At 47.7% G+C, this 14,988-nt stretch overlaps 1 protein-coding gene across 14 annotated transcripts in view; it reads right to left on the reverse strand.

The window, feature by feature from the left end:
* Wnk2 (WNK lysine deficient protein kinase 2) overlaps nucleotides 1–14,988 on the reverse strand; it is a 141,732-nt gene that overhangs the window by 32,228 nt on the left and 94,516 nt on the right. For 13 of the 14 annotated variants that reach the window (XM_045161541.1, XM_045161547.1, XM_045161546.1 and 10 more), the window contains exons 19-22: nucleotides 5,892–6,751; nucleotides 5,522–5,597; nucleotides 3,111–3,205; nucleotides 2,339–3,018 (exon numbers count right to left, since the gene is read on the reverse strand). In XM_045161541.1, the coding sequence (XP_045017476.1) occupies nucleotides 2,339–3,018; nucleotides 3,111–3,205; nucleotides 5,522–5,597; nucleotides 5,892–6,751 (1,711 nt within the window). The remainder of the gene's footprint in view (nucleotides 1–2,338; nucleotides 3,019–3,110; nucleotides 3,206–5,521; nucleotides 5,598–5,891; nucleotides 6,752–14,988) is intronic. The other variant, XM_045161539.1, reaches the window with a different exon arrangement.

Raw genomic sequence — 14,988 nt, forward strand, 5'->3', positions numbered from 1 at the left:
TCAGGCCTGGTGATTGTAGGTCTGTATCAATTCTAGTACTTCGGAGGCTGAGACAGGAGGTTTAAGTTTGAGGTTAGTCTGGGCTGCATAGTAAGGCCCTATCTCAAAAACTCAAGAACTTAAGCATACAGCTTAGTGGTAGAACACCTGCCTAGCTTGTACAAGGCACTGGGTTCCATCCCTAGCACCATGAGAAATCAAAAGAAATCCTGAAGTCCAGATCTGTGTCCTAACAAGGGGTTTATGACATAAGATAGACTTGCCAAATGAGCCCATGGGTGCAATAGTGGCATGTCTGTTATGGAAAAAACCAACCACTCTCTAATTGGACTGGATGCCTGCTCCACAAGAGGGAACACATGCCTGATACTGAAAACCTACAACAGGGGTAGTCATGAGACCTAAGGGTATAACATCTGCTGCTGTCTGGCTAAATGTATATACGATGCTCACCAAACTGCCAGGTAAGCACTTCTCTTAATGTTCATACCCATATACTAATGCTACTCTCACTTTTGGTTGAGAACCTTCTCTTTTCAGATGGCAGTGACCTTGGGATGACTCAATAGGCATCACAGTGCTAAGAAGTGGCAGAGGAGTGCTCAGCACTGCAATATCTCTATCACATCTTCCAAGGCTCAGGGTCCATTGCGGAAGAGGTGACGGAAAGAATCTAAGAGCCAAAGGAAGGGTAGGACTCCTTACAATGTGCTCCTCCAGACACAAAATAGCCTGGATACCCATGACCTCACAGTGCCTGACACTACCTACAGAAGACCCGCATAATAGGAGGAAAAGACCATGACATCAAAATAAAAGACAGACTGATTGAGAGGGGGAGGGGATATGATGAAGAGTGGAGTTGCAAAGGGGAAAGGGGGGGAATTACCATGGTATATTACGTCTAATTATGGAAGTTATCAATAAAAAATATATCATCAACAAAAAAAAATTAAAAAGAGAGAAAGACTTGGGAACAGCTGGCTACTTCCTATCAGACATCAACAAGCTCCCACTAACTTAAATTTCTAAATTAAGGTTCCAATTCTTCCCTGCCCCTAAAAGATCACCCCATTTATTGGGCTCTCTGGGTTTTTTGTTTTCTTTTCCTTTTGTTTTTCGAGGTAGGGTCTCACTCTAGCTCAGGCCGACCTGGAATTCACTATGTAGTCTCAGGGTGGCCTCGAACTCACAGCGATCCTCCTACCTCTGCCTCCCAAGTACTAGGATTCAAGGTATGTGGCACCGCACCTGGTTTCCCTGGCCCTTTTGCGAATCCCCAGGACCCGTTACTTTGGACTCTTTCTACTTCTCTTGCTTCCTCCTTCTTAGACCCTGGCCCATGTCTAGACCCACCCCTCACCTCTAGACCCACCACCACTGATTTGTAGGCCCTACCTCATGTCTAGGCCCTTCCCCTCACTTCTATCCCACCCCTCCTAGGATCCACACTCCTGGTGTGTCAGCCCCTCTCGGCCAGGGTAGAGACTTTCCTAAGAGCCTGCAGTAGATCATGCTCAGTTGTTCTCCCACGCAAACTCTTTGACCCTCCCCGAAGCTCCCTTGCAGGGCCTTGCAGCCACCTGTGGCCCGTGGTGCAGCTCAGCACCCTGGGAGGTAATCCCACCGACAGGCTGTGCCTTAGCATCCCTTCCCTCTGCCGCCAGAAGCTTCAGGTGGTGCCCACCTTGGGCTCCTCTACCCTCTCACCTCAACAAGGGCTCTGCTATAGTTGCCTTTCCACAGGCCCCAAGACCAGTGGTCTTCATGTGCCTCCCCTCTTGTCTCCCTGGGCCCTCTCAGCACTCAGTGCCTCCTCAATGTCCTCCTCTCTTGGGGTACCTACGATTCCTGAGCTCGTTTAGACAATGCTTAGCAAGCTCTGCTTCTCAGCTTCCAGCAGGGTCGTCAGCCATGCCCCAGGAGTTCTCACGTCAGCCTCCTCTGCCAACCACCGACCCCCACCCCAACTACCTTAAAGGACACGTCGATCAAGACAGTGGTAACCCCTGACCAGACAGGGATGAGAGAGAGAGACGGCGAGACAAAAGGACAGAGAGGAAGCGATATGGAGACATGGAGAGATAGATGGGGAGCAGGAGAGAGGGAGGAACCCCTGTGATGTTATCCCTGAGTGCGACACAGAAAGCAGCCAGGTTCTGGAAGAGGAGGGGAGGCGTCCCCCCAGAGAAACAGGCGGCAGGATGCGGCCAGATCAGGGACTCTCAGCCCCAGGGACATAGCCAGCACCTGCTAGGGGACGCTGTGGCCAAGACCAGGACTAAACCCAAGGGGTGGCCGGCCCCGGGCTGCCCAGCACAGCCCCATGCCCACGTACTTCTCGCGTAGACTGCGGAGTTCCTTCTTTATGTCCGTGTCCTCGAACTCCGAGTCATTGTCGCTGCTGATGTAGGATGACTGGGAGTGGAAGGAGGTGACGCTGATGGTGGGGACCTTCACGCCCGCCCTGCTGGGTGTCTCGGGGCCCAGTGAGCCTGCCCTCGAGGACCTATGCAGGAAGGCAGTGGCCTTCTTCACAAAGTCGCTGGCCACACCGCTGCTACCGGGCAAAGAGGACTGCTTCTGCACCGGCGGCCTTCCCCGAGGGCACTCGTCCCCGGAGTCACTGGAGGCAGGCTCCCCAGCGCCCACGTCAATGGAGGAGGCTGTCTGCACCCGCCGCACTGCCAACTTCACATCCGGGCTGGAGGGGACCTCATCCAGGTAGACATCGGGCGGGGCCGAGTACCGCAGGCTGTGGGGCGAGGCCAGAGTCCACTCGTCCTGGGTGCTCACAACCGAGAAGCGACCCACGGTTTTGGCCGGGGAGCTGCCATCCTGTTGCCCTGGCCGCTTCCGTGGGGACCCCGAGACCCGAGCGCCGTGTATCTGAGGGTGGCCGAGCTGGCTGCCCTCTGCAAATGTCCCCAGGCAACTTTGTCCGGGCTCCACTGAGGCCTCCCTGCTGTTCTGATCTTTGGGCTCTGTGTGGGCAGGGCTCCCAGAAACAGGTCCATCCTGGGGGAAGAAAGGAAATAAAAGCTATCCAATCTACAAAAACATCAGCTGACCGCAACCGCCCCCACCCCCCACCCACTGAGTGTCCTTACCCTTATCTGGGAGGCACCTGGTGCTGTAGGGGAGTCTGAGACCACCTGCCCTCCATCACTGTCACAGCCCAGCGTGTTGCTGGAAGATGACTCTGCTGTAAGAACGTGACCATGTTACTGGGGCTGATGGAAGAGAAAAGCAAAGAATGCCTCACACCTGCGAGACCTAAACCAAATCTCTGCCACTGGGCAGGGAGCCAGAGCTGGCATTCTGGGGAACCAGTGTGCTCAGATAACTGAGAATGGCCTGGGCACGTCACTTCCTGGCGCACATGCCCACAAACCTGGAGAGGGAAGCAGTGTCAAGTTGAGCACCCTTTGTGTTTTGGGATACCTGTACTCCTGGGGGGGCGGGGGGGGGGGTGGAGGCAACATTGTTTCTCCAGAGGCCTGTGGTTTTAGGAGGGTCTCCAGAGCACACCACAGGGCAGATTCCAATCCTGCTTCTATGGGGTTTAGGGGACACCTGCTGCCCACCCCCCACCCCGTCGCCCCACACTGCCAGCTTCCTTGTGCCGCCATGAAGAGATTCAGAGAGAAGCTCAGGCAGGGGACAATGTGGTCCCCACTGGAGCCAAAATCCCCATGACAGAAGAAAGTCACAGGCAGGCTCGAGCTAGAGCAGAAGGACATGCTGCCGGGGGAGGACGAGGAGCTAAGGGAGCCTTCGGGAAGCGAGGAAACCAACACACATGCGCACGCGTGCGCACACACACACACACGCATCTGCTCTTCGTTCCCCAGGTAGGAATGTCACATTCCTGGGAAGACATGATCTAGACTATGTTATGTGTCCTCAACCTGTGAGCAACATTTTTCTCTCTCTTTTTTATTGGGGGGGGGTTCAAGGTAGGGTCTCTCTCTAGCCCAGGCTGACCTGGAATTTACTACGAAGTCTCAGGGTGGCCTCCAACTCACGGCGATCCTCCTACCTCTGCCTCCCAAGTGCTGGGATTAAAGGCGTGCGCCACCACGCCTAGCGAGTGATGCTTCTCATATCCCTTCACATCCTCACATCTCACATTCCTGTTGTCATCCAACCCATCTCTGCACACCTCCAGCAGGCTCACAACCAGCTCCATTCCCTGTATCTCCAGCAGTTGTAACTGCGGGTAGGGTACTTTACTTGGATCTAGATTTAAGTCAGCCTCCTGGGACACTCTCTCTCTACCCCTTGATGTGAGTTCCAAACTCAGGGGAAGAGTGTAGGTTTTGGGGTGCAAGCCACATCCCTTGCCAGGTTCCGTTTCCCCATCTGTACAAGAGGCTCTGGGATACCTCTCTCAGTGCGAGGTCAGTGCCGGGTGAAGCCAGAGGGGAAATGGTGAGACATGCCCTTTCTTGCTTCTAATCCCTCCCTAAACTTCCCAGACCCTCATGTGCATGGATTCGGACTCCAGTACGACAGCATCTGAGAAGGTTGTGGCTAGACAGCAACACAGCTGTCCCCTAGGTCCTCCAGGTGGAGCCAGACCACACCTGTCATTGAGAAGGCAGCCTAGACCACTGGGCCATCATCTGCTCCTACCACACGCCAAGCCTGCCACTGCCAGGCTCAGCTGAATCCCAACTCCTATCTTGCCAGTCCCCAAGAAATCCCGTGCTGAGAAGGAACTTGGCACTTTAAACGATTCACCAGCCTCCTCATTCCTTAGGATGGAGACTCGAGTGTTTGGATAGCAAAGCAAGGACTATATAATCTCAGCACTAGGAAGACTGATGCAGGAGGATTGCTGTGAGTTCAAGGCAAACCTGGGCTACATAGTAAGATGTTGTCTCATAAAACCAAAACCAAACAACAACAAAACCCACAAAAAACTAAAAACAAGACAAAGATTTTAAAACAACAGCCATCACCAAGGGCTGGAGAGAGGGCCTAGCATTTAAGGCCCTTGCCTGCGAAACTTAAGGACCCAGGTTCAATTCCCCCCAGTACCCATGTAAGCCAGATGCACAAGGTAGTGCATGAGTCTGGAGTTCGTTTGCAGTGGCTGGAGGCCCTGGTGTGCCCACTCTCCCTGTCTGCCTCTCTCTCTCTAATAAATAAGATTTCTTTAAAAAAAAAAAAAACCTCAGAGCCACCATTGTCTACTGTGTTTAGCTGCCCAGTCACTGGAGAGCGCCCCTCACCCCCCGCACCAGACGCATTCCCTACAGTGCGCTAGCCCCTCTGCCCCTGCATTACAGTGCCCATGTGTCTTCAGACAAGACTTTCTCCTTGGAATGTCAGTGCAGTTTCTTCCCGAAATCTGGCAAGCTATTCCCTGTCTGGGTGGCTCCCTCGGTACTGGATCCTTTTATCTGGAAAGGCTCATATGATCCCTTAAAGCAATGAAGGTGAGGCAGTACAGAGCCCAGGAAGACTGATGGCCATCTGGAGAACACCGGGTCCACCCCACTGGAGCTGTTACCTGTCATTGGTGAAGACGCGCCCTGCTCCTGTTCCGCTGTGGCCCAGCCTGCGGGAGCCGTTTCCGACTTTTCCAACTGGGAGCAGAAACACAGCGAAGGAAGAACCTGGCTTAGCCACATCTCAGGAACCTTCTTCCCCTCCCTGTGACTGGAGCCACCCAAACCCATCCTGCCTTTTCTACGCACACGATCAAGCTGTGATGCCTGGAACCACACAGAGGACCCCAAACAGAGGCCACTTATGCATGCATGGGTGGGTCACCAAGAGAGCTGGGCAGGCCCTAGGGTGAGGGTGACCCTGCATAGCTGGCATGCCTGGCCACCTCCAGCCCCAGAGTCAAGGGACACGGGGTGAGTCCAGCTCCTCACCAAGGGCTGGGCTGGCTGAGGGACACTTGGAGCCTTGTCGCTCAGGGCTGAAGGCAGGGCTGGGTCTCCTCCAACGCCTTCCCCACGGGGCAGGTCTCCTCGCAGCGGATCCAAGGTGAAGTCTCGGTCGCCAGCTTCCATGGGGGTCCCGGCCGAGGCCGAGGAGGTGGGCACGTGCTCCTGGTACAGCAGTGTCCGCAGTTTCTCGTCCAGGCTCTTGATGGTGTTGTCCACAAAGCCCACCCTGGGGGGTGGCCCTTCTCCATCTGACTCCAAAGCCGAGGGTGGTGGCGGGGGAGCTGTGGGTCCCAGAGGGGGGCTGGGAAGCTGCTGAGGGGCAGCCAGGTTGATTGAGCCCACTGTGGTGGGCATCAGGGGTGGTGGCTGACTCAGGGTAGGTTGTAGGGTCCCACCAGGGGGGTTAGGTTCCAGCACTGAACCAGGAAGGGTCTCCCCCAGGGTGCTGACCTCCCTGGCTGGGGCTGGTTCCCCCAAACCCGTCGGGCAGCGAGAGGCCTCAAGAGCTGGGATGCAAGGTCCTTGGTCTGTGCTAAGGGGCTTGGTGGTACGCTGGGTGTGGTGGGTCCCCACCAGTGGCTGGGGGGTCTCATGCTGACTGGCTGACCCCTGAGGAGTCCCTGAAGGCCCTGCCTGGATGGCAGTCCCTGATGTTGGCTCTGGCACAGTGCTGGCAGCTGGTGCTGCTGAGGGTACAGTTGTCACAGGAGGGGAGGATGGTGCCAAGGGAGTTGACACCCCGCCGGAAGGATCGCTGGAGCCCACCTGGCTCAGAAGCTGCTGAGTGGCTGGAAAGCCAGGCTTTTCCTTCAAGGGTAGCTGGTCTGTATGGGATGCTGGATCTAGAGGAAACAGGGGCGTGACTCTGTACCCCACCTCCACCTGGACACGCTTCAGTCCTCTTCCTACAACAGTCCTGGTTATAACCCCAGTCTGTTGATGCACTTCTCCTACGTGCCACATTCAGTCTCCTCATGGCCACTGCCTTTCGTAAACAATCTCTGCAAGCTTCTTGGGGACCAAATCTTGCCTCTGGGTCTCTACACCTATAGTGCCCTTAGGTTGACCCACACCACGATGGCACCCGATTGCAAGGAGCAGCCTCTTTTCTGTCATCTGTCTGTCCATACCTTCTCTGTCCATCTTGCTCTGAACATGATCTTTTAAAATTTTTATTTATTTATTTGAGAGAGGGAGAGGGACTGAGAGAAACAGGCAGATAGATAGGCTGGAGAGATGGCTTATTGGTTAAGGCACTTGCCTGAGAAGCCTAAGGACCCATGTTCTACAATCCAGATCCCATGTTAGCCAGACGCACAAAGGTGAGGCAAGCACAATGTCACACATGCCCACTAGGTGGCACAAGCGTCGGAATTCGATTACAGGGGCTGAGGCCCTGGCATGCCCATTTTCTCCTCTAAAATAAAATAAAGAGGGGGAGAGAGAGAGGGCATGCCAGGACCTCTAGACACTGCAAAGCAAACTCCAGACACATGTACCACCTTGTGCATCTGACTTAGGTGGGTCCTGGCAAATCAAACCTGGGTCCTTAGGCTTCGCAGGCAAGAACTTTAACCACTAAGTTGTCTCTCTGGCCCAACAAAATCTTTAAAATGAACTTACGAAGTTGGAAGTGGCGAGTTATGTACACATTTCTACACCCAGGAGCAACCCAGATGCTAGTCTTGAATATGTTCAGAGCACAGAACCAGCAAAGGATGCTGGGGGCAAGGCACCTGGGACCGTGCATTGACACAGTCCAACAGTGTCTTCCTTGTGCTTTCAGAGCTCTCAAGCTCTCTGAGGGGACTGTGATCCCAGAGGATCTCAAAAAGTGACATTTCCTAAACCTACATGGCCTTGGAGCCTATCTTTCCTCACTTTAAAAACACAAATCTTTTTTTTTTTTTTTCTTTGAGGTAGGGTGTCGCTGTAGCCCAGGGTGACCTGGAAATCACTATGTAGTCTCAGGGTGGCCTTGAACTCACGGGGATTCTCCTACCTCTGCCTCCTGAGTTCTGGGATTAAAGGTGTGCACCATGGCGCCTGGCACAAAAATTTTTTTTAAACAAACAGAATGCACAACACCATAATAAAATTAAAAACCATTAAAAACTCATGGGTAGGTAGGTTACAAGGACCCTGAAGCCTCTTTCCTACCCCTAGACTCACACCGCAACCCACCCCTACCTTGCCCAAGGTGCAAACTTGGCTCTCTCTTTTGCGTTCTTCTCTATTGGTTTGTTATTGGTCGATACCAGTTTCCTTTGTCGTTATTCTTTCCAATCTCTGTGAAATCTGGCCCATTAACATTTAATTGCTGACCTACTTGGGCTTAAACTATCACCCTACTAAAAAGCTCTGTGCATTCTTTTGTTTGTGGCTAATGTTATTTTTTTCCTTGCTCTGTTTTTTTTGTTTTAATTCCTTCCCCAGTCTCTTTCTCCAGAGCTGGGCGTGGTGGTGCACACCTTTAATCTCTGCACTCAGGAGGCAGAGGTAGGGGATCACCATGAGTTCAAGGCCAGCCTGAGACTACATAGTGAATTCCAGGTCAGCCTGGACTAGAGAGTGAGACCCTACCTCCACCAAGACAATGAAAGTTTTCTGTATATCTATCATTTTATAATTCTCACAGTGGTTATTCTAAAGATGACAATACACACCCTTGCATTTCCTTCTCAGAGATAACAAAAGAATATTGGAGCCCTTCAAGTACATTTCCCTCTCCTCATCAAATGCCTGTATTTCCATAAATGCTGAAAGTATTTTTTAGATTTTATTTATCTCTGTGTGTGTTGGGGGGCAGCATAAGGCTACACATAAACACAAGATCTTTGTGCCACTTTCTGCATCCAACTTATGTGGATGCTGAGGAACTGAACACCGGCCAGCAGGTTTTGCAAGCAAGAGCCTTTAACCACTGAGCCATCTTTCTAGCCTCATTAAGCATATTTTAAACCTCAAAAGAGATTACAGGCAACATCTATTGACATATATATGTATATATATGTACATATATATGTATGTATATGATATATATATATATCTCATATCTACAGATACATATTAGAAACCCATAGATTGATGATTCAATGAGTTCTGTTGCCACCTGCACACTGACCTTCCGTCTGAGATCTAGAAATAAGCCTTTTGGTACTTCCATTGAGATGTGTAGATCATAAATGTTTGTCATTATTCCATCTTCCATCTAGCAGGGCTTTGTCAATGAGATTCCAGGCTGGTGTAATCTCCTCAATACCTTGGAGTCACAGCAGTATACCTTGTCTCCTGGCTTCAGCTGGGAACTAAGTTTTGAATTGCTAGTGCTCCTTTGAAGGATTTGTTTCTTTAGCATCCTTTAATTTTTTCAATATTTTAACTACAATATATTTAAATGTGGACTTTTTGCATACGTGTGTAAGTATGCATATGTGAATTGATGTGGGTAGACTCGTGTGCAGGTGTGCAGGCACACGTAATGTGTGCGTGTACTGTGAACTGAAGTTCCCAGAAAACAGCTGTATCTGCTGCACCTACTTCCAGCAAGGCTGAGAGCTCCTGTGATCACAGAGAGATGCAATGTTGCAAGTCAGAGCCAAATTACCTTGGGCTGCCTTCAGCTTCTTAATAGCCATTTACTGTCCACCTCTGTATCTGAACTAACATCCTGTTGACTAACAATCAATCAGGTATAATCTTTCTTTTAAGGTTTTTTGTTGTCTATTTTCATTTATTTATTTGAGAGCGACAGAGAGAGAAAAAGAGAGAGAAAGAGAGAGAGGGGGGGGGGAATATGAATGGGCGTGTCAGGGCCTCCAGCCACTGCAAATGAACTCCAGATGTGTGCCCCCTTGTGCATCTGGCTAACGTGGGTCCTGGGGAATCAAGCCTCAAACTGGGGTCCTTAGGCTTCACAGGCAAGCACTTAACCACTAAGCCATCTCTCCAGCCCAGGTGTAATCCTTTTTGAAATGCAAGAACAGACCCCAGCTTCCACCAACCCAAGGGCTAAGAATGTCATCAGATAGCATCTGAGGCCTATGGTCGTTATACCAATTCATATTGTGTATAAAACTGGTTCCTTTACATCATCAATCCCTGATTTTTAAAATTCTAATTATTTTAATATGTGTAAAGTATTATCACATTGTGCTTTCAATTTTCATTTTTCTGATAGAGTAACAAACTTTTCACATACTTGTCTGGCTTTTGCATATCTTAGGTGAGATGTCAAATACCGTAGTTTTCATTTACTTAATTTCTTACCATTGTATCCTGCTACTGTCTGGGTTCACATTTATCACACAGATACTTTGGGCGTGTTTTCTTCTTGTCTCTGGTTTGCCTTTTCACAAGGAGTAAACATGGTCACATCCGAGAAACTCACGTTAGTAATTTTTCTCTTCTACAGATGGTTTTGTGTCTGTGATGTCGCTGCTGAAACCAAGGTCATGTACAATCATCTTTCTGTTTCCTGCTATATAGTTCACAGTTTCAAAGCTTGTGTTTGCCTAAGTTCCACTGCAAGCTGAATTTTATAGAAAGTATGAAGTATGGACTGACACTTCTCTGTGTACAAGCTACTCCAATATTTAAGAGATTGTCCTTCATTCACTGCAAGTCCTTAGCGTGTTGATCAAAACCAAGCATCTCCGTGTTGTGTGGTTCTCTTCCTACACTAGTTGTTTGTCTCCGTTTTTAAAAATATTTTTTTATTTATTTATTTGAGAGAGAAATAGGCAGGTAAAGGAGAGAGAGAGAGAGAGAATGGTTGTGCCAGGGCCTCCAAATCACTGCAAACAAACTCCAGACACATGTGCCCCCTTGTGCATCTGGCTTACATGGGTCCTGGGGAATCGAACCTGGATCCTTTGGCTTTTGCAGGCAAGTGCCTAACCACTAAGCCATCTCTCCAGCCCTGGTTGTTTCTCTTGATTTATTTGTGTGTCGCTATGCCAACATTGTGCTGACTTATAGTAGTTTTACAATAATTACTAAAGTAGCTATTGTTAGTACTCCATTTTTGTTCTTTTTCCAAGTTCCAAAATTTTGTGCATTTCATGTGAAATTCAGAGTTGGCTTAGCAATCTGCAGAAAGACTGCAGCTGCTCACTGAATCTAGAATTCAATTTATGAAGAATCAATACAGCAAAATACTGTATCGTCTCATCAATGAAGAAGGTGCTTGCTAGATCATTCACTTCTACCAGCTGCTTTGTAGTTCTCATAGCAAAGGCCCTGAACATATCCTGTCAATTCTAACATCAAGCAGTTTGTATGTTATCGGCTCTTGTTACTACAACAGACATATTTATATACGGTTATATATTCCACAATGCAGCCCAGGTATTGACTCTGGTAGGCTTTTGGCAAGGATTTCATTGGCTTGGCTACACAAAATATTTTTCTGTAAATAAAAAGCTAATTGGTTATTTCTTTCAATCTGTATATTTTTTTAAAATTTTATTGACTTACTGTGCTACCTGCTCTTTGATTCTGTGGGAAGAGTTAAGTCATTCAGTGTATCAGTAGTAGGCTTTTACATTCTCTTCAAGTTGAGGAAATTTTCTTGTATTCCAGGTTTGCTGCGAATGTTCATACTTGTCACATTTTGTCAAATGCACCCTCCTCCCCTGAATTGATTCAGGAGTTTTAGTCAAGCTTGTAACTTGGTGTCACTGGTGGATCCTTGGGTCCAGCCCTAGGTGTGGGGGCGGATCTGGAATTCCAGCTTTAAGCTATGCAAAGTGCTTGAGCTTTGCCTGGGGCTCCTGAGTGGTGGCCCTGCCTTTGCTGGTGGTAGTGACTTTTGGCTTTTCTCTCTCTCTCTGAATAGTCCTGTGAAAGGGGGCCAACTTCTTCTGCCATCATGGAACATCCCTTGGATTCATAAGCTTCAAATAAACCCCTTCTTCCTCCCACATAAACTGTGTCTGACCTGGAGGTTCATCCCAGCGATGTGTGGCTGTCTGCTACCATCATATGCATTTTCCCCCCTTTGCATTCTAGCTCACCAGTACAGTGAATTATGTTGCTGACCAATGGGTTTCGTAACACAGGGAACAATGATGGTCTGAACTGTCTTAATGAGCTTGGGCCACTAATTCTAACATCTTCTCACGTCATCCTATCTGGTAATACTGACTGGATACCAGACAACGAACATGTATTTATTTTCATGCTGTATGAAACATATTCCTGAAAATAGCCTTGAACGTTGCTCTTCCCTAGTAGCCAATAGTGCTGAACAACAGGTTTTAGGGAATGAAGCATCTCTTCTAATCAGTTGTGCCTTTTTAAAATTGAGTTGTTTTCCTATGGTTTAGATTTGAAAATATATTCCAGACCCCAAAATCAAGTAGGCTATGTGATTTATAATTATTTTCTCTCAGTCTGTGGGTGGTCTTTTTCATTTCCCATGACAATGGTTTTCATAGACTGCAAGACTTTAATTTTGACAATGTCTGATTTGTTCATGTTTTTTTTTTTCTTTTATGGATTGTATCTTTAGGATCAGGTCTAAGAGCACCACCTCAACAGATAACAAAGATTGGTCTCGAATATTTTCTTCTAAAAGTAACATAATTTTGCATTTTATATTTGATTTATTATGAGTTAATTTTTCATAAAATATGAAGTTTAAAGGTCAAGGTTCATTTTTAAACATATGAATGAGTCATTGTTCATCACCCTTCACTAAAAAAAAAAAGATCCGCTCTCCAAATATAATTTTCACAAGCCTGTAAATATATATATAGGTAGGCTGGTCTCTTGAAATGATGCGGGAAGTGTTAGCTCAGCTTGCATTTTCTAGAAGGGATTTTGTAGAATTGGTGCTGTAGGTTGTTATAGGTTTGGTAGAGTTTTCCAGTGGAATTACCTGGGCATGGAAAACTGTTCTGGGGAGAGATTTTAACCACAGATCCAACCTCTTCAATAGTGATGAGACAAGCCAGGCTTTTCTTGTCCACCCGGGGTGAGAGGTAGTAGTTGGTGCGTTCTGCAGGATTAACTAACCCTTTCCATGCAGGTTGTTTAATTTATAGCTTCAGCTTGTTCATACTACTCCAACATTATCCTCCATCTGTAGCAATGTCCTTACACTGATATTTAAAAAAGAGTTTTATAGCCGGGCGTGGTGGCACAAGCCTTTAATCCCAGCACTTTGGAGGCAGAGGTAGGAGGATGACCATGAGTTCGAGGCCACCCTGAGATTACACAGCAAATTCCAGGTTAGCCTGAGCTAGAGTGAAACCCTACCCTGAAAAACAAAACAAAAAAAAAAAAAGTTTTATTTATTTGTGCATGTGTATGAGACCCAGAGAGAGATAGAAAGCAGAGAGTGAAAAAGAGAAAGTGTGTGGGCATGCCAGGTTCTCTTGCTGCTGCAAACCAACTCCAGATTCATGTGCCACTTTGTACATCTGGTTTTACGTGGGTACTGGGGAACTAAATCCATGACGCCAGGTTTTGCAAGTAAGCACCTTTAACTGCCAAGCCATCTCCCCAGCCCCACATTAGCATTTTAAAAAATAAGTTATTAGGCAGGCATGGCAGGGCACACCTTTAATCCCGGCACTTGGGAGGCAGAGGTAGGAGGATCGACATGAGTTCTGGGCGGGCCAGCTGGGGAATATAGAGTGAGTGCCAGGTCAGCCTGGGCTAGAGTGAGACCCTACCTCAAAAACAACAAACAGAAAATGATTTATTTGTGTGTGTGTGAGTGCATGTGCTGGGGCCTCTTACTGCTGCAAACACATGCCAGAGGCTTGCGCCAAATTTTGCATCCACCTTTGTATGGGGAATTGAACTCAGGCCTGCAGGCTTTGCAAGCAAGTACCCTGAACAGCTGAGCCGTCTCCCCAGCCCAGCAGTTTCTTTTGCTTTGCTAGTCTTGCTAGAAGTTTACAATTTTACAGATTTCTTTTTAAAGAATCTTTTCTTGGAAGGGAGGATGGAGACAGGTCTCATGTAATGTAGCCTAGGCTGGCATGTATCTGAGAATAACCTTGAACTTCTGATCCTCCTGCCTCCACCTCCAGAATTAGGGAACCATTGTTTTTTTTCTCCATTAGTTTTGTTTGTTTGTTTTTATTTCACTGATTTCTGTTGTTCATTTTCTTCTTGTTGCTTGCTTTGGATCCATCTCTTCAGCGTTCAGGTAGGACCCTTTACCTTTGATAATTGGTCTGCTTAGATTCAGGTTGCCATTTTATTGTTTTCTGGGAGATTATTTTCCTTTTTGTTTTTAGATCTTAAAAAATCTTCACTTTCGCTTTTCTTACTTTCTTTTGGAGTTATTTGATTTTTTTTTTAGTTGACCTTTTTACCTATTCTGATTTTGACTGTATCTCTTCGAATAATTCTTTCAGGGTTGCCCTAGCAATTCCAAAACACATACTCAACTGTCCAACCTACTTAGAATCAACTGTAATGTACCACTTCAGAGAGGGTTCAGTTGGCATACAAGAGCCTTAAGGGTAGTGGGGGGGGGCGAATATGATCATGGTGTACTGTTAATATTCATGGAAGTTGCCAATAAAAAAAAAAAAACTAAATAAAAAGAGAAGGGCTGGGGAAATGGCTTAGCGGTTAAGATGTTTGCCTGCAAAGCCAAAGGACCCTGGTTCGATTCCCCAGGACCCACATAAGCCAGATGCACAAGGGGGCGCATGTGTCTGGAGTTTGTTTGTAGTGGCTGGAGGCCCTGGCGCGCCCATTCTCTTTCTCTCTATTTGCCTCCTTCTCTCGCTCTCTCTGAAATAAATAAATAAAACATTTTAAAAAATAAAAAGAGAAAAAAATATAGATCACCTTGCCTGCCTTATTATAGTTGTGTTATGCATTATATATAACACACACACACACACACATATATACAGCATATGCTGTAAATCAATCAGAGGTTAGAGTTCTTAAGAAGCCAAGAGAAAAATGGTCTGTTATATTCACTCAGACAGGCACATGCCTTCAGGATTGATGAGACCTTCTGCTGTTATTTTCCTTCAGCCTCAAGATCTTCCACAATTCTTTCAGAGCAGGTGTACTCCAGAAAATTCTGAGTTTATTTGAGAAT

The sequence above is a fragment of the Jaculus jaculus genome, chromosome 11 (genome assembly GCF_020740685.1).
Source record: "Jaculus jaculus isolate mJacJac1 chromosome 11, mJacJac1.mat.Y.cur, whole genome shotgun sequence".
Taxonomy (NCBI): domain Eukaryota; kingdom Metazoa; phylum Chordata; class Mammalia; order Rodentia; family Dipodidae; genus Jaculus; species Jaculus jaculus.